General features: G+C 48.9%; 1 protein-coding gene across 3 annotated transcripts in view; it reads left to right on the top strand.

Moving 5' to 3' along the window:
• Positions 1-11042, top strand: part of elob (elongin B) — a 33749-nt gene extending 22707 nt beyond the window's left edge. For 2 of the 3 annotated variants that reach the window (XM_069927119.1, XM_069927117.1), the window contains exons 2-4: positions 6742-6876; positions 8882-8990; positions 9698-11042. In XM_069927119.1, the coding sequence (XP_069783220.1) occupies positions 6742-6876; positions 8882-8990; positions 9698-9810 (357 nt within the window). In that variant the 3' untranslated portion in view covers positions 9811-11042. Of the gene's footprint in view, positions 1-1375; positions 1542-6741; positions 6877-8881; positions 8991-9697 lie in introns of those variants that run through there. The other variant, XM_069927118.1, reaches the window with a different exon arrangement.
• Positions 11043-20230: the final 9188 nt, after the last annotated feature.

The raw sequence follows: 20230 nt of genomic DNA, 5'->3' as shown, positions 1-20230 counted from the left end.
AGGGGATACCAGGAGGCTCCGGAGACGTATGGGGCAGAGGTGCGATGTGAGCGGGGGGCTGGAGTCAGTAAGGGTAGGGGGACTAGGAGAGGAGTATGGGAAATGGATGGGTGGTGGGGGGTCAAGACAGATTGGGGCAAGGGGATTGCAGGGTGGGCCTGAGACGGGATAGGGTATGTGGGAGTGCTGGTGTGATTCAAAAACTTGCGGGAGGGAGAGACAGAGAATGTGATGCCCTCCTGCAGCAGAAATGAGGGTTAAACAGTCATGTGTTCAAGAGAAATGTGTATGTGTGAATAAAATGTCCTTGGCTCAGTAGTGCAGACATTGAGAACGTCAGGTCCCTGCAGGGTGAGGAGAAAGGTGAAGACTGCTTCACCTCCGTAGCAAAGACAAACATAAACCTCCAGAAGTTATGAAATATCTGCTGTTTAGAGAAGAAGACACGGGATTGACCGTGGAGCAAATGCATTGAGGGTTCCTGAAACATACCGTCACCTGACTGACAGCAGAGAGATGTGCAGGCAGGACGAATTCGACCCTTGTTGACAGATGTGCATAGAGAATTCAACCACACAGTGGCAGGATCTATGCAGAGTATTCACCCCCACGCTGAGAGAGTTACTGAGAGAATTCACCCCTCACTAACATGTATCTATTTAGTGTGTGTGCGTGTAGAGAGATATATACCTGTATGTGTAAATTTATATATATTGAAACATGCACACATATATATATACATACTTACACATACACATAGATATGTGTGTGCACATACATATATACATGTACACAAACATATATACTTCACATATATAGCTGCAGGCACATATGCATACACACAAGTACAGATATATGCACAAGCATGTATACATGCATATACGCACAAGCACGTGCTCACATACACATACATGCATGGACATATATGCATACACATCTATACATACACAGATATACATATTTGTACAGACAAATATACAAAAATCAAGATGTGTTCAGTTTCCTTTATGGAACAAAGATACATAACTGATGTTTCAGGCTTGATCCCTTCATCAAAATTTGAGAAAATGCTGGCAAGCGTCTGAACCAAAGATTGGGGTGGGGGGTGAATGCGAAGGCAGGAGGTGATAGGTGGAGAAAGGAGGGAGGGGACAGAAACAAAGAGGGAGAGGAAGGATGGCTGGGTGGGTGGAAGAACTGGAAAGACAGGAAAGGGGAGGAGAAAGAAAAGGCGAGCAGGTTTAGTGGAAGGCAGTGATGCCATCTCTGGAGGGAGTCCAGCCAGAAAATCAGGTGTTGTTCCTCCAATGTGCGGGTGGTCAGGGTGGGACAGTACACAAGGCCATGGACAGATGTGAGCATGGGAATGTAACCTAGAACTGAAATGGTTGGCCACTGGGAGATCTCTGTTACTGTATTGGAGAGAGCGGAGGTGCTGAGCAAAGCGATCTCTTAGTCTGCGACCAGTCTCTACAATGAAGGCCACAAAGGGAGCACTGGAAGTGGATACACACACACAAATGTATATATGTGTACATTATGTGAGTATAACTGTGTGTATGTATATATAGGTATACGTTTGTGTGTGTTTATATATATTTATGTATGTGTGTGTGTGGAAATAGACATGTTTAGGGGGAGAGAGAGAGAGAGAGAGAATTCAACCCCTCACAGAGAGATCCATATTTACAGAGGCTTCACTCCACAGAAATAAACAGATAGAAACTGCGATTTCACATCCGCACACACGTAGAGACAAAAATACTTTTAAAACTTTAGATTTAGACCTGCAGCACGGTAATGGACCCTTTTGGCCTATGCCGCCCAATTGTACCCATTTGACCTCCCCCCCCCCCCCACCGTACGTTTTGAATGGTGGGAGGAAACCAGACACCTGGAAGAAACCCCACTCAGACACTTCTTACAAACCAAGCAGGACTCAAAACATTGGTCGCTGGTGCTGTAACGGTGTCGCAATGACCATACCACCCTCCCCCAGAGATTTCACCCCCAAACAGAGAGACAGAGAAAGCATAACCCCAAACACAGTTGTTATCTGAAAATAAGTGCACCAGACAGAGAGAGAAAGAAAGATATACAAAGAATTCAGCTCCCTGTAAAAATGAATATTTGAGAACTGATCGAGAACCAGTGATTGAAATATTGTAATTCACCCCACAGAGAGAGTGAGACAGACAAATGCAACCCCCCCCCACAGAGATGCAAATAACTGTAGAACAAAATGAACCCACATGAAGGTACACTCAAATTCAGAGGGAATTTTTCCCTCACAAAGACAGGAATATCCAGAGAGAAGATAATCCCAAACACAGATGTAAATCAGCAAAATTGCCACCATGGGGAGACATTTAAAATTCCTCCTCAGAAAAACAGATCTTTAATGAGAGAAATCACCTGGAAACAGTGAAGGTAATTCACCCCTTAAATTGGAAGAGATGGACAGATATAGAGAGAATTCAGCCCACACAAACAGCCATTCAACATTCCGGAAAAAAATAACATGCACAGACGGTTATACACGGAGAGAATTCTCTACACAGACGGATATATACAGAGACAGAGAGAATTCTCCCCACACAGATGGCTATATACAGAGGGAATTCTCCACACATGGATATATATACAGAGAGAATTCTGCCTACGCAGATGGATATATACAGAGGGAATTCTCCCCACACACTGATATATACGGAGAGAATTCTCTGCACGCAGATGGATATATACAGAGGGAATTCTCCCCACACACCTCCCCACACACTGATATATACGGAGAGAATTCTCCCCACACATGGATATATACGGAGAGAATTCTCCGCACGCAGATGGATATATACAGAGGGAATTCTCCCCACACACTGATATATACAGAGAGAATTCTCCGCACGCAGATGGATATATACAGAGAGAATTCTCCCTACGCAGATGGATATATACAGAGGGAATTCTCCCCACACACTGATATATACGGAGAGAATTCTCCGCACGCAGATGGATATATGCAGAGAGAATTCTTCCCACACACGGATATATACGGAGAACATTCTCCCCACACACGGATATATACAGAGGAAATTCTCCCCACACAGATGGATATATAGAGAGAGATTTCTCCCCAAACACGGATATATACAGAGAGAATTCTCCCCAAGCAGATGGCTATATACAGAGGGAATTCTCCCCACACACTGATATATACGGAGAGAATTCTCCGCACGCAGATGGATATATACAGATGGAATTCTCCCCACACATGGATATATACGGAGAGAATTCTCCCCACGCAGATGAATATATACAGAGGGAATTCTCCCCACACATGGATATATACGGTGAGAATTCTCCTCACGCAGATGGATTTATACAGAGCGAATTCTCCCCACACATGGATATATACAGAGAGAATTCTCCCCACACACGGATATATACAGAGGGAATTCTCCCCACACACGGATATATACAGAGAGAATTCTCCCCACACAAATGGCTATATACAGAGAGAATTCTCCCCACACACGGATATATACGGAGAGAATTCTCCCCACCCACGGATGTATACAGAGGGATTTCTCCCCACCCACGGATGTATACAGAGGGATTTCTCCCCACACACGGATATATACAGAGAGAATTCTCCCCACGCAGATGGATATATAGAGAGGGAATTCTCCCCACACAGATGGCTATATATAGAGGGAATTCTCCCCACACACGGATATATACAGAGAATTTCCCCATGCAGATGGATATATACAGAGGGAATTCTCCCCACACACGGATATATACAGAGAGAATTCTCCCCATGCAGATGCATATATACGGAGAGAATTCTCCCCACACAGACAGATATATATACACAGAGAGAATTCTCCCCACACAGATGGATATATCCAGAGAAAATTCTCCCCCCAAAGTTGGATATATGGAGGGAGGTGGGGAGGACAGGGAGAAAGGGAAGGCTGGAGATAGTATGTGGAGGGAGGGTCAGAGGGAGAGAGAGAGGTGGGCATGGTTGGAGAGAGGGGGACATAGAGTGAGAGGGGAGTGGGGATAGAGGGGGTGGGAGGGGGCAGGGAGAGAGGAAGGATGGGACAAGTGTAGTTTATTTTTAAGAATATGGAATTAAGGTACATCTGAGTAATTCTTTAGTGATTCCCCTCTCTTGTCTCTTAACCCCGGGACTCGCTGCGCCAATGAACCTTAATGTCAGGTTATTTGTCCCTTTTTAAAAATTTTATTTTCCATTTGCGTCAAAACATATACAGTAATTATCCATAACATAATAATAAAAACTATGACATAAAAGTAATACACTTTTTATATATTTTCTCCCCGCACCCACCCCCTCCTTCCCCAAAAAAGTGGGAAAGAAAAGCCTGTCTAATAAAACCTGTATCTTAATTAATTAATTGCAGTTTACATAACAATCTTAAACCACAACTAATTGGATGGGGGCGTTGTGGATGCTGCAGGTTATGTTATAGCAATAAAATCCATGTAGGATTTCCAAATCTTATCAAATCTTTCTGGTTGATTTTGTAAATTATATGTTACTCTCTCTAACCGTATGCAATTTAATAATTCCATTCTCCATCTATTCAATCCCACAATATCACCAGATTTCCCTGTTACAGCTATAGATTTCTTTGCTGTCGCTGCACTTACAAACTTCTTTTGATAAATATCTAACTTCAATTGGGAAATAATCTCCCAATAAGTATACTCTGGGATCCTTCAAAATTTGCGCCTTCAAAACTCATCTCAATAAAATACTTCTATCCTTCTAAAACTTATCTACTTTTTCACATGGCCAGACTGCCATGCAGGAAAGATCCTACTTCTTTATTACATTGAAAACATTGATCAGAACAATTCGATTGAAGTGTATGTAATTTGTATGGAGTAAAATATAATTGATGTAGAAAATTAAATTGTACGAATTGATATCTAACATTAATTGTATTGGTTACACTTCCATAGCATAATTTTAACCTGATATGAATCTGTATATTTTAATCTTTTTTCCATCTAGATTTAGATTTGAATAAATCCTTTTTCTGAATAGTCTCTTTTAATTTGATATACATATTAGTAATAAATTTTTCAATAAACGTATCCGCTATTAGATATTCAAATGGACTTTGTTCTGGTCATTTAAAATCCTCCCTAATTTTCTTTTTAAATATGATTTAAGTTAATAATAAGAAAAAATAGTATTATGTGGTATATTCTACTTCCAGTTGTTCAAAAGTCAAAAAATTCACACAAAAAACAATCCCTAATTTTTTAATTCCACAATTATACCAAACATCAAAATTACGATTATTAACTGTAAAAGGAATTAAAGAATTTTGAATTGATATAATTTTAGCCAACTGATAATTCTTCATTCCTCTTTCTACATTCCATACTTTAAGTATATGCTTCAGGTTATTTATCCCATGATGCGAGTGGGGTTTATCCAAGGTGAACCTGATATTTTCTTTACTTATTCCTTCTCTCACTTATTAATGTTTTTCGAAGGGTGAGAGGGCCTTTTATTTTGTCTTCCTTTCTCTCTATAATCTTTCTATTCCGTGTTTCTCCAGTTGGTTCAACGAGGACGTTGAAATTATAGTTTTGTATTGTGAATTTTCCATTTATAATAATTGAATCACATCGACTCTTTCTCACTTTAATAGCAACATACGGATCGGAATTTGTTTTATTTTGTTAATGTTATTAATATTCATGTATGGTTTTTTAATTAATCTTTGTTTTGACTGTATGATGATTGAAAATTCTCCAAATAAAATATTAAAAAAATAGAGAGAGAGCAGGGGAGGGGGTTAGAGAAGGGGAGGAAATAGAGACAAAGGGAGAAGGGGAGGGGGTAGAGAAGGAGGGAGGGGGGTAGAGAAAAGATAGAAGCAGAGGAGAAAGAGAGAGAAGGGGAGGGGGTAGAGAAAGAGGGAGAGAAGCGAAGTGGGTAGAGAAAGAAGAGGAGGGGGGTAGAGAAAGATGGGGGAGGGGTAGAGAAAAAGGAAGAGGTTAAGAAAAAGGTAGAAGTGGTGGGGGTAGATAAAGAGAGAGGGGTTGGTGTAAGAGAAAGAGGGAGAAGGGGTGGGGGTAGAGAAAGGGAGAAGGGGAGGCGGTAGAGAAAGGGGAAGGGGTAGAGAAGGAGGGAAAAGGGGAGGGGGTAGAAAAAGGGAGAAGCCTCCATAGTCATCTGTGGTTGTGGATTCCGTAGATTCACTGTCCTCTGACTGAAGAAATTTCTCCACATTTCTGTTTTAAAGAGGATTCTTCTTACTCTGAGTCTGTGCCCCCGGTCCGAGAGAGACCTTCCCACTGCTGAAAACATCTTCTTCACTTCCACTATTGATCCCTTTCAATGTGTTCAACCAGACAGAGTGTGTGTTAGTGATGGGATTTTGTAGAGGGAGCTTGACTCTGTGTCCCACCCCGGGAATGAGTGACAGGACGGGGAGAGGGGGCTTCACTCTATGTCCCACCCCGGGAACGTGTGATGGGACAGGGGAGAGGGAGCTTCACTCTGTGTCCCACCCCGGAAGTGAGTGACAGAGCGGGGGAGAGGGGGCTTCACTCTATGTCTCACCCCGGGAACGTGTGATGGGACGGGGAGAGTGAGCTTCACTGTGCCTGACTCATTGAACTCTGTTCAGGAACCCCTGAGACACTAACCTCTCTCTCTTCCCCGCCCCACCCCCCCCCCAACTCCAGGATGTGTTTCTAATGATCCGCCGTCACCGAACGACAATATTCACAGACGCCAAAGAGTCGACCACAGTTTTGGAGCTGAAGAAGGTCGTGCAGGGCATTCTGAAGCGTTTGCCAGAGGAGCAAAGGCTCTACAAGGTGGGCAGTTGATGTCTGTGTCAGAGGGGATTGGGGGTATCGGGGCAGTGAAGGAGGCGGTGTGCCGCATTTGCCTTCATCAGTTAGGTGGAGAATCCAGGACCCCCTCTCATTCTCTACCCCCTTTGCTTCTCCCATTCTCTACCCCTCCACCTCTTTCTCCACCCCTCACCTGCCACTTTCTCTCCCCTACCCTTCTCCCATTTCCTCTAACCCCCCTCCCCTTCTCTCTTTCTCTACCCCCTCCCCTTCTCTCTCTTTCACTCTCCACTCCCTTCCCTCCCTTTCTCGACCCCCTTTGCTTCTCTCTTTCTCTACACTTCCACTTCTCTCCCTTTTACTACCCCCTCCCCTTCTCCCTCTTTCTCTACCCCTTCCCCTTTCTCTACCACTTCCCTTTCTCTACCCCCACCCCTTCTCCTTCTTTCTCTAACACCAACCCCTCCCTCTTTATCTACCCCCACCACCTCTATTGATCCCTTTCAATGTGTTCAACCAAACAGTGTGTGTGTAAGTGATGGGATTTTGTTACAAACCGGACCATACATGGTAGAGGCCCCATACGGACTGTTTCGAAGTGTTCTGGTCACCAGACTGCAGTAACGATGTTTGTTCAGGGCATGGCTCGCCCAGTGAATGGTGGGGAGTGTTGTAGAACAGAGAGACCTCGGGGTATGTGAACTGACACGGTGAACGGTCGACCTCAGGGTACGGGGACCCACACAATGAACAGTGGGGAGTGTTGTAGAACAGAGAGACCTCGGGGTATGGGAACCGACACGATGAATGGTGATGAAGTTGTTCAACAGAGAGACCTCGGGGTACGGGGACCAACTCGGTGAATGGTGGGATGTGTTGTAGATCAGAGAGACCTCGGGGTACGGGGACCAACGCAGTGAATGGTGGGAAGTGTTGTAGAACAGAGAGACCTCGGGGTACGGGGACTGACACAGTGAACGGTCGGGAGAGTTGTAGAACAGAGAGACCGCGGGGTACGGAAACAGACACAATGAATAGTGGGGAGTGTTGTAGAACAGAGAGACCTCGGGGTACGGGGACCAACACGGTGAATGGTGGGGAGTGTTGTAGAACAGAGAGACCTCGGGGTACGGGGACTGACACAGTGAACGGTCGGGAAAGTTGTAGAACAGAGAGACCGCGGGGTACGGAAACAGACACAATGAATAGTGGGGAGTGTTGTAGAACAGAGAGACCTCGGGGTATGGGAACCGACACGATGAACGGTGATGAGAGTTGTTCAACAGAGAGACCTCGGGGTCAAAAAAGATTTGTTATGATAGCCCTAGCTGTAGCAAAAAAATGTATTATGTCAACCTGGAAATTAGAAGACAACTTGAGAATACAACAATGGTATATAGAAATGAATAAATGTATTCCATTAGAAAAAATAACATTTAATTTAAGAAATAACATTACAATATTTGAACAAATATGGGAGCCATACATGAAACACAATAGAGAAATCCTACCATGGACTTCCACTACCTAAAATGACAGAAGGAGAAGATAATGAAAAGAACTGACTCAGTAAAATTTCTTGTTTATTTTTATTAAGTGACAACATTGTTTAATGGGTTTAATGTATCTTATAGATTGAACTTCAAATAAATGGGGAAGGGAGGGAGGGGGGAAAAAGGGGGAGAAAACGACACTGTATATATTTAAGAAGAAAAATGTCTGTATGTATCTTGGTCAATATGGTTTATAGTGTGAAAAATAAAAAAAATTTAAAAAAAAAGAGAGACCTCGGGGTACGGGGACTGACAAAATGAACGGTCGGGAGAGTTGTAGAACAGAGAGACCTCGGGGTATGGGAACCGACATGGTGAATGGTGGGGAGTGTTGTAGAACAGAGAGACCTCAGGGTACGGGAACTGACACGGTGAATGGTAGGGAGTGTTGTAGAACAGAGATACCTTGTGGTAAAGTTTTCATCCACCTTCCTCTACCCATCCCTTTCCCCACCCCTGTTTTCACCCCCCAGGATGACCAGGTTCTGGATGACACCAAGACCCTGGGTGACTGCGGCTTCACAAGCCAGACGGCGAGACCTCAGGCCCCAGCAACCGTAGGGTTGGCCTTCAAATCCTTGGGTGAGTCTCCCCTCCCCACGGGGATGTTGTCTTGTCGGGGGATCAAGGGGGTCAGGGAGAGTTAGTTGAGTGTAGGGGTTATGGAATTGCGAAGAAATTATTATGGGTCATGTATTCGGGGAGAGGCTGTCAGGAATTTACGGCCTAAGGTTAGGGTTATGTCAGCGGGGTATCACGGTGTCGTAGAGACGTCATCAGGGGTCACAGAGTCAGGGAGAGATCATCGAAGGGGTCACGGAGTTGGGGTGAGGTCGTTGGGGATTCACAGGGTTGTGGAGTTAGCTGGATGTCATGGACGCAGGAATAATTGTTGGGGTCACGGAGGCAGGGAGGGGTCGTTAGGGGGTCACAGAAGTTGGAGGTCAAGCCAACGGCAAGAGATGGGGATTTCATGGGGTCATGGAGGTCGATGGGGTTTCAATGAAATGGGGAGAGGTCTGGGGAAATGGAATCAGGCTGAGGTCATTAGGGGTCATGGAGACGACACCTGAAGCTCAGAGACTTGGAGCGGGGTATTTCAACTGGGTCAAATTGATCTCATTCTTCTTGACTCCTCAGTAATTCTCACCCCCATCTCTTCCCCCTCTCTCACCCCATCCCCCTCTCCCTCTCCTCCACCTCCCTCCCCTCTCTCCTCCCTTTCCCCCTCCCTAACCCCTCTCTCCTTCCCCCTCTCTCTTCCCCTCCATCCCCATCTCCCCTCACAGATGAACAGTTTGAACCACTCCGCATTGACCTGTTCTCCAGCCCCCCTGAGCTTCCAGATGTGATGAAGCCCCAGGACTCAGGAAGCAGTGTCAATGAGCAGGCAGTGCAGTGAGGTCCCAGCCGAGCACAGACCACACACTGGAGACTCCCCATCTATCCCCTTCCCCTTCCTTCTGACCACCCTCCCTCTGTCCCCACCTTCTTCCGCCATCCCTCTTGCCCTACCCCTATCCCTCTCCCATCCACCCTCCCCCCTCATTCTCCCTCCCTTTCTGCAGCTGCCCCCACAACCCCCTCCATCCCTTTCATCATCTGCCCCTGGGACCCATCTGTTTCCCTGCTCTCCTCCCCCCTCCATCCCAATCTCAACACCCCCGCTGGCCCACCCCTTTTCACGCCTCATCCCCTTCTCTCCCCCACCACCTCCACCAGTAGCTCCCCTCCCCAACAGTCAGTTACATTCGAGCCCACCCTCTCTCCACTCCCCCGTGGAGGGAGGTGAATAGACCGAGTCGCTGACAGGAAGGAGGAGTGAGGGAGGGTCTCTTCCCTTCCCTCTCCCACATTGGGGATAACCCCCGATCCCTTCTGTGACGTCTGTCAGGTGGGGGTGAGGTAGAGAGCAGGAGGGGCGGCTCTCATCCCATTTGTGGGGGGGGAGAGGGGTTCAGGAGAGAGAGCAAGAGAGAAAATGCTCTTTCTCCCCACACGGGAAAGGGAGAGGGCAGCTCTCCCTGCAGGAAGGTGGGGAGAGAGAGCCCTCCGACCCAGATGGAGGGAGGGAGCGAGGGAGAGCTCTCTGCCCAACAGAAAGAAAAAGAGGTCATATCCCCACAGAATAGCCCTCTCCATGCAGAGCAAGGAAAAACCTCCTCCCAAGTGAGAAACTCGCCTCTCTCTCCCTCTCGAGAGGGGCTCTCCCCCAGAGAGAGACTGTGCGGGTTCCTCCCCACAGAGGGAGGCAACAGTCGAGGTGGATTTATTCAGCTCATCACCCAGACCTTGGTGAGGGGGAGTGGGCGTCTGAACGTGTAATTGTTCCCCCTCCCTAACCTGGGGTAGAGTGCGGACTCCCAGCACAGTTTCCTCCGGCTTAACCCCCTTCTCGACCCCCCGCCTTCCTCCGGGGAAACCCTCGTCACAAAGGAAGCCAGTGTTTTGCTTTTGGAGAAATTGGCCTTTTTTGGTTCCTGTTTCCTCTCTCGGTTCCTTTTCCAAGCCGATTGTGTAAGCGCAGGGTGACGTTTTCTGTTTGTACATTGTTCTCATGTTACGAAGCAATTTTATTTTACTGTCGCAAAATCCTCTGATTATAAATAATAATTAAAAAACACACACACACAAGTTCTCTGTTAGCCCAGAAGGTTGGGAGCTTCTTCTTTCTCCCGTCTTCCCTCCCCCTCCCCCTCAGGAGGCTCGGACACTCTTTATCCTCCCATCAAAAAGTCTCAGATGCTCCGTTCCCTACCCCTTCATCCCCCTCCCGGAAAGGTTCAGACACTCCGTAACCCCCACCCACCCCTGAAAAGGCTCAAACACTCCCCCCCCACCCCCCAGAAAAGCTCAGACACTCCGTCGTTCCCCCCCTCTGGAAAGGCTCAGACACTCTGTTTCCCCCCCCCCACGACCAGAAAGGCTCAGACACTCCGTAGACCACCCCCCACCCCGGAAAGGCTCAGACACTCAGTTGTCCCATCTCCGCCATGGAAAGGCTCAGACACTCCCCCCCTCCCCCCCCCCCCCCCGGAAAGGCTCAAGCACTCCATTCTCTCTCTCCCCCCCTCCCCTGCCAGAAAGGCTCAGACATTCCATCGTTTCCCTCCACCCCCACCACCAGAAAGGCTCAGACACTCTGTGGTCTCCCTTCCCTCCCACTGGAAAGTCTCAAATACCCCATTTCCTCCCCCCCCCACCAGAAAGACTCAGACACTCCATTTCCACCCCCCCCCCACCAGAAGGCCTTAGACACTCAGTCGTCGTCCCCCGCTCTGGAAAGGGTCAGACACTCCGTCCCCTTCCCCTTCACCACTCCCCCAGAAAGGCTCAGATACTCTGTCCCCCTGCCCCCTCTCCCTGGAAAGGCTCAGACACTCCATTCCCCACCGCCCCCCAAGAAAGCCTCATAAACTCCGTGTCCCCCCCCCCCTGCAGAAAGGCTCAGACTGTTCACTGCCCATTGAAGACCTGGAGTGATGGGTCTGGCCTACCCTCTGCACCAGTGCAGGACTGAGATCCCTCTTGCAGCAGGTGGACACAGCATGTGTCCGGCATTCAGTGAACGAGCGGCGGCGATTCACCGAGGGTTCCCAGAGAGGAGTGGAGACGCAGGATGTGTATTCACTCCAAAGGCAAGTGGTCGGTGTTCACAGTGAAGAGGGTATGCAGTAAAAACACAAGAAACTCAGCAGATTAAACAGTGTCTTTTATAGAGCAAAGATACAGACATTTCAGGCTTGAGCCCTTCGTCACGGTATGGAAAATGGGCAGGAACCCCGAACAAAACCGGGGGGAGGAGGAACCGTCGCCCATGCAGGATAGGGCACACAGGCAAGCAGGATGGCTCTGTGAATGGAGAGGGAGAGCTGGAGGAAAGGGGACAGGGTGGGAGAAAGGGGAGTATGCAGGGTGATTCCGGAGAAGCCATCCGGCTGGAGAGAGAGCCCTGGTGTTCCTCCAATTTGCGGGTGGTCCCGGTGGGAGTGGGGCGCAGAATCGAAGTGGTTGGCCATAGGGAGATCCTCCATCACTAATATGAACAATGAAGACGCTGTTTACATCCGGTACCGCAAGGATGGCAGTCTCTTCAATCTGAGGCACCTGCAAGCTCACACCAAGACACAAGAGAAACTTGTCCGTGAACTACTCTTTGCAGATGATGCCGCTTTAGTTGCCCATTCAGAGCCAGCTCTTCAGCGCTTGACGTCCTGCTTTGCGGAAACTGCCAAAATGTTTGGCCTGGAAGTCAGCCTGAAGAAAACTGAGGTCCTCCATCAGCCAGCTCCCCACCATGACTACCAGCCCCCCCACATCTCCATCGGGCACACAAAACTCAAAACGGTCAACCAGTTTACCTATCTCGGCTGCACCATTTCATCAGATGCAAGGATCGACAATGAGATAGACAACAGACTCACCAAGGCAAATAGCGCCTTTGGAAGACTACACAAAAGAGTCTGGAAAAACAACCAACTGAAAAACCTCACAAAGATAAGCGTATACAGAGCCGTTGTCATACCCACACTCCTGTTCGGCTCCGAATCATGGGTCCTCTACCGGCACCACCTACGGCTCCTAGAACGCTTCCACCAGCGTTGTCTCCGCTCCATCCTCAACATCCATTGGAGCGCTTACACCCCTAACGTCGAAGTACTTGAGATGGCAGAGGTCGACAGCATCGAGTCCACGCTGCTGAAGATCCAGCTGCGCTGGATGGGTCACGTCTCCATAATGGAGGACCATCGCCTTCCCAAGATCGTGTTATATGGCGAGCTCTCCACTGGCCACCGTGACAGAGGTGCACCAAAGAAAAGGTACAAGGACTGCCTAAAGAAATCTCTTGGAGCCTGCCACATTGACCACCGCCAGTGGGCTGATAACGCCTCAAACCGTGCATCTTGGTGCCTCACAGTTTGGCGGGCAGCAACCTCCTTTGAAGAAGACCGCAGAGCCCACCTCACTGACAAAAGGCAAAGGAGGAAAAACCCAACACCCAACCCCAACCAACCAATTTTCCCTTGCAACCGCTGCAATCGTGTCTGCCTGTCCCGCATCGGACTTGTCAGCCACAAACGAGCCTGCAGCTGACGTGGACTTTTTACCCCCTCCATAAATCTTCGTCCGCGAAGCCAAGCCAAAGAATATGAACAGGGCGAAGGTGCTCAGCGATGACCTCCCAGTCTCCAACTTAGGGAATACCACAGTGGGAGCACTGGATGCAGTAGATGACTCCTGTGGACACACAAGAGAAGTGTTGCTTCACCTTGAAGGGCTTGTTGGGGCAAGTTCAAATCCTTTTAGAATTATAGTGTTCAATTCTGGTTGTCTCACTATCGTGAGAATGTGGATACAATAGGATGCAGAGGAGCCGCCTGGATTGGAGAGCACGCCTCAGGATAGGTACTTAGAAAGGGGGCAACATTGCTCCCTGGTTATCACCCAGAGGTACTGGGAAAAGGGGGCAACACCACTCCATGGTGATCACCTGGAGGCACTGCAGGCGGGATAATGGGAAACAATGCTCCCTTGTTACCCAAGTACTTCAACTAAAAAAGGGGGCAACTCTGCCCCATGGTGGTTACACACAGGTATAGCAGCTGGGATAGGGACAACATCGCTCCCTAGTGGTCACCCACAGGTACTTCAACTGGAAAATGGGGCAATACTGCTCCTTGGTGGTCGATCATACGTATTGCAGCTGGAATGGGGACAACATCACTCCCTGGTGGTCGCCCACAGGTACTTCAACTAAAAAAGGTGGCAACTCTACTCCCTGTTGGCCACCTGGAGTGACTGCAGGTGGGAAATGGAGCTACACTGCCCTGTGGTGGTCAGCCACAGATACTTCAACTGGTAAAGGGACACCACTACTCCCTGGTGGTCATGATAGGTATTGCTCCCTGGTGGACACCCGGTGGTATGGCATGCAGGAAAGGGCAGCACCACCCCCTTGATGGTCATTCATAGGTACTGCAGTGCAAAAAAGCATCAATGCCACTCCCTGGTGGTCACCTGGAATTACTGCAAGTAGGAAAGGGGATAACACAACTCCCTGGTGGTCACCCAGAGGTACTGGGAAAAGGGGCAACATGGCTCCCTGGTGGTCACCCAGAGGTACTTGATAGAGGCAACACTGTTCCCTGCTGGTCACCTTGAGGTACTGGGAATGGGGGCAACAATGCTTCCTGGTGGTCACCTGGAATTAATGCAGGAAGGAAACGGGATAACATGACTGCCTGGTGGTCAACCTGAGGAATGGGCCAACGCTGCTCCCTAATGGTTGTCCCTGCAGCCGGGAAATGGGGTAAGGCTCCCTGGTGGTCATCTAGATGGACTGAGACTGGGAATTACTCCTGAGAATGAACTTTGGGGTACAGGGACCAAAATGGTGAAAGGGGATGAGAGTTGTACAACAGAGAGACCTCGGGGTACAGGGACTGACACGGTGAATGGTGGGGAGTGTTGTAGTACAGAGAAACCTCAGGGTATGGGGACTGACAGTGAATGGTGGGGAGTGTTGTAGAACAGAGATCTCAGGGTACGGCAATATTTGGAGAATTGTATTCCATTCTGGTCACCCGGCCACAGGAATGACGTACATCAAGTGGGGGAGGTTCTGAGGGGTTTAAGGATGTTGCCGGGACTTGGGGCCTGAGTCACGAAGAGAGGTGGAGGAGGCTGGGCTTTGTCCCAAGAAGCACAGGAGGGTGAATGGTAATCTCATGGAGATGTATAAAACCAGTGCAGGGATGGATCAGGAAGACACACAGAGTCTGGTGGTCAGAGATGGATTTTGGTGACCAGAGGATGTATCGACACTGATTTACCACAACAACAAATAAAGATTCCCCTCCTTGTCTCTTGCAGCCACCAGGAAGACCACTTTCATTTATTACTTACTCAACACAATATTACATTCAACTCCCCAAACACCATCCCTCAAACTCCACTACCCTTCTCATTTGCCTTGCGCCACGAGTGATCCTGACCACCTTCCTGTTGAAGGTAGGGATGTGCCCACGATAAGGACATGAATTAAAGAATTAACAGGAACCTGAGGGGTAACAATTTGATATGGAGGATAGTGGGTGTTTGCAACTGGCTGTAGAAGGATGAGAGGAGACTGATAAGCGTAGACGGGGTGGACGGTCAGTGCCTGTTTCCCAGGGCAGGATCAGCAAACATCAGAGAGTGTCTGTACAAAGTGAAGGGAGGGGAGTTCAGGGCAGAAGCCAGGGATACGTTTTTACACAGAGTGTGGTGGGGGCCTGGAATGCCTGGCCCGGCAGGGGTGGTGGTGGAGAATGGAACATTGGTGTAATTTCAGAGACCCTTAGACAGACACATGGATGGAAGGAAAACAGTGTGAGAGGAAAGAGTTGGAATTTTTGTGAAATACAAGGGTCAGCACAACATTGAAAGCCGAAGAGCTTGGAGTGTTTGGCAGCTTTCGATGTTCTTTGCCTCCTGCTGCAATTTCCCAACATATTAAAAACTGCGACATGCAGACCTTCCGATATCACCTAGATGGGCACTTGCCATATTTCACTGCGGAGAGAGAGGGGGACAGAGAGACCCTGGTCAGAGTACAGATATCCCCTGAGAAAGACGCAGAGACCCCTGTCATTTCACAGATATCCCCCTGAGGCAGGGATGGAGAGACCCCAGTCAGGGTTCAGATAACCCCCAGAGAGAGGGGGATGGAGAGACCCCAGTCAGTGAACAGATATTCTCCTAAGAGCCAGGGACGGAGGGTCCCCGATCAGTGTACAGATATCCCTCTGAAAGTGAGGGATGGAGAGATCCCAGTCAGTATATAGATATCCCCCTGAGAGAGAGGGATGGACAGACACCAGTCAGTGTACAGAATTCACCTTGAGAGAAAGGGATGGAGAGACCCCGGCCAGTATACAGATATCCCCCTGAGAGAAGGGTACAGAGAGAACCTGGTCACTGTACAGATATCCCCATGAAAGGGGGGCGGAGGGACCGCAGTCAGTGTACAGATATCTCCCTGAGAGAGAGAGAGAGGGAGGGACAGAAACTCCGGTAAAGGGACAGATATCCCACAAAGAGAGGGATTGAGAGGCCCCTGTCAGTGTACAGATATCCCTCAGAGAGAGAGACAGACCACCATCAGTGAGAGAAGGACAGAGAAACCCCCGACAGAGAGAACCCGGTCATGTACAGACAACCCCCTGAGAGAGGACAGAGAGACACATGTCAGTGTACAGATACCCGCTGAGAGAGAGGGATGGAGGTACCCTGGTCAGTGCCCAGATATCCCGAGAGAGGGGGATTGAGAGACATCGGTCAGTGTACTGATATCCCTGAGAAAGGTATGGAGATAGCTCATTCAGTATACAGATTTCACCATGAGAGGGGGACGGATGGACCCCCATCAGTGTTCAGATATCCCCCCCCCCCGAGATATGGGTACAGAGAGACCCCGGTCAGTGTACAGATATGGCCCTGAGGGGGCCAGAAGGACACCAGTCAGTGCACAGATAACCCCCTGATAGAGAGGGACAGAGAGTCCCCAGTCAGTGTTCAGATATCCCCCTGAGAGAGACAGGGATGGAGGACGCCGGTCAGTGTACAGATAACCCCTTGAAAACGTAGGATGGAAAGACACTGGTCAGTGTACATATATCCCATTGAAAGAGGGGGATGGACAGACCCTGCGGAGTATATGATTATCCACCTGAGAGTGAGGCTTGGTGAGACCCCGGTCAGTGTTCAGATATCTGAGAGACGGGGACAGAGAGACACCAGTCAGTGTATAGATATCCCTCTGAGAGAGGGGGACATAGGTACTCCAGTCAGTGTACAGATATTCCCACGAGAGAGGGGGTCAGAGGGACTCCGGTCAGTGTACATATATCCCACTGAGAGAAGGGGATGGACAGACCCTGCTGAGTGTATGATTATCCACCTGAGAGTGAGGCATGGTAAGACACCGGTCAGTGTCCAGATATCTCTGAGAGACAGGGATGGAGAGACACTGGTCAGTATACAGATATCCCCCTGAGAGATGGGGCGAGATACCCCAGTCAGTGTACAAATATCCCCCTAGGAGAAGGATTGAGATACCCCTTTCCCTGTACAGATATCCCCCTGAGAGAGACAGGGATGGAGAGAACCCGGTTAGTGTACAGATATTCCTTTGAGAGAGAAGGATGGAGAGACACCAGTCAGTGTACAGATATCTCCCAAAGAGAGAGAGGGACGGACAGACGTCGGTCAGTGTACAGATATCTCCCTAAGAATGACCCCAGTCAGCGCACAAATATCCCGCAGAGGGATTGAGAGAACCCTGTTAGTGTACAAATATCCTCCTTTGAAAGGGACAGAGAGATTCCAGTCAGTGTACAGATATCCCACTGAGAGAGAGGGTCAGAGAGACCACAGTTAGTGTACAGATAGCCCAAGAGAGACGAATGGAGAGACCCAATCATTGTACAGGTATCTCCTGCGAGATGGGGATGGAGGGACCCCTGACAGTGTACGGATATGCCCCTGAGAGAGGACAGAGGCCCAGGTCAGTGTATATTTACCTCCGAGAGAGGGGGATGGAGAGACACAAATCAGTGTACCAAAATCCGATGAGAGGGACGAAGTGACCCCAGTCAGTGTATTGATATCGCTCCCACAAGATAGAGTGATGGAGAGACCCCAGTGTACAAATATACCCCTGAGAGAGAATGAGATGGAGAAACCTGTCAGTGTACAGATATCCCACTGAGAGAGAGGGACCGGCATACCCCAGTCAGTGTATAGATATCTCCCACAGACAGGGACGGAGAGATACTGGTCAATATATAGATATCCCACTAAGTGAGGGGGACAGAAGGAATCCAGTCAGTGTACAGACATTCCCCTGAGAGAGAAAGACAGAAGGACACTCGTCAGTGTAGAGATATCTGCCTGAGGGAGGGAGAGACATCGGTCAGTGTAGAGTTATCCCATTGAGAGGAATGGAGAGACCCTGGTCAGCATACATATATCTCCTAAAGAGGATTGAGAGACCCATGTCAATGTACAGATATCCCCCTGAGAGATACAGGGATGGAGAGACTCCAGTCAGTGTACAGATATCCCACTGAGAGAGAGAGAGAGAGAGAGAGAGAGAGAGAGAGAGAGAGAGAGAGAGGGGGGGGGGGATGGAAAGAAGCCAATCAGTTTTCAGATATCTGCATGGGAGAGAATGATGGAGAGACACCCATCAGTGTACAGATATCCTGCTGAGAGGTGGACTGAGAGACCTTGGTCAATTTTCAGATATCCCGAGAGAGAAGGATGGAGACACCCACCAGTGTACAGATATCCCGCTGAGATAGGGATGGAGAGACCCCAGTCAGTGTACAAATCTTGCCCTGAGAAAGGGAGGGAGAAATGCCAGTCAATGTGCAGAACTCCCACTGAGAGAGAGGGACTAACAGACAGACCACTGTCAGTGTACAAATACCCCCTTCAGAGAGGAAGGAGAGAGCCTGGTCAATGTACATTTATCCCCTTGAGAGAAGGGGATGGAGGGACACCAGTCAGTGTACAGAGATCCGATAAGAGGGACAGAATCCTGGTCAGTGTACAGACATCACGAGAGATGGGGTCAGTGTACAGATATCCCTCTGATCGGGGGGGACGGCAGGACCCCAAGTCAATGGACATATATGCCCTTGCGAGAGACAGGGATGGAGGACCCCGGTCAGTGTATAGATATCCCGTTGAAAATGTGTGATGGAAAGACACCGGTCATTGTAAATATATCCCCTTGAGAGAGAGGGATGGAGAGACCCTGCTGAGTGTATGGATATCCCCCTGAGAGTGAGACATGGTGAAACCCTGGTCAGTGTTCAGATATCTTCGAGAGATGGGGACAGAGAGACACCGTTCAGTGTACAGATATTCCCCTGAGAGAGTGGGGCGGAGGGACTCCGGTCAGTGGACAGATATCCCCATGAGAAGGTGAAGGAAGGACCCCAGTCAGTGTACAGATATCCCACTGAGAGAGAGGGATGGGAAGAACCCAGTCAATTTTCAGATATCCCATGGGAGAGAATGATGTAGACACCCACCAGTGTACAGATATCCCGCTGAGATATGGATGGAGAGACCCCGGTCAGTGTACAGATATTGCACTGAAAAAGGGTGGGAGAAACGCCGGTCAGTGTGCAGATCTCCCACTGAGAGGGACTAACAGACAGACCACTGTCATTGTACAAATAACCCCCTCAGAGAGGACGGAGAGAGCCCGATCAATGTACATTTATTCTCTTGAGAGGGGGATTTAGGGACACCAATCAATGTATAGATATCACGAGAGAAAGGGACAGAGAGACCCCAGTCAGTGTACGTATATCTCTCAGAGAGAGAGGGACAGACAGTGTACAGATATCTCCCTAAGAGACGTATTGAGAGACCCCTGTCAGTGTAAAAATATCCCCATGAGAAAAGGACTTGGAGACACCGATCAGTGTACATTTAACCCCCTGAGAGAGCGGGATGGAGGGACACCAGTCAATGTACAGAAATCCGATAAGGGGGACAGAGGGATCACGGTCTGTGTACAGATATCCCAAGAGAGGGGGATGGAGAGAAGCCAGTCAGTGTACAGATAACCAGAGAGAAAGGGACGGAGAGTCCCCAGTCATTGTATATTTATCCCCCTGAGAAAGGTGGATGGAGGGACACCAGTCAGTGTACAGATATCCCCCTGTGGGAGTCACTGGCCAGTGTACAGATATCCCACTGAGAGGAACGGAGAGACCCCGGTCAGTGTACATATATCCCCCTTAGAGAGGGATGGAGAGACA

This window comes from Narcine bancroftii, chromosome 3, assembly GCF_036971445.1.
Source record: "Narcine bancroftii isolate sNarBan1 chromosome 3, sNarBan1.hap1, whole genome shotgun sequence".
Classification (NCBI taxonomy): Eukaryota; Metazoa; Chordata; class Chondrichthyes; order Torpediniformes; family Narcinidae; genus Narcine; species Narcine bancroftii.
The sequence above is the reverse complement of the archived record's forward strand: the minus strand, read 5'-3'. Positions and strand labels throughout refer to the sequence as shown.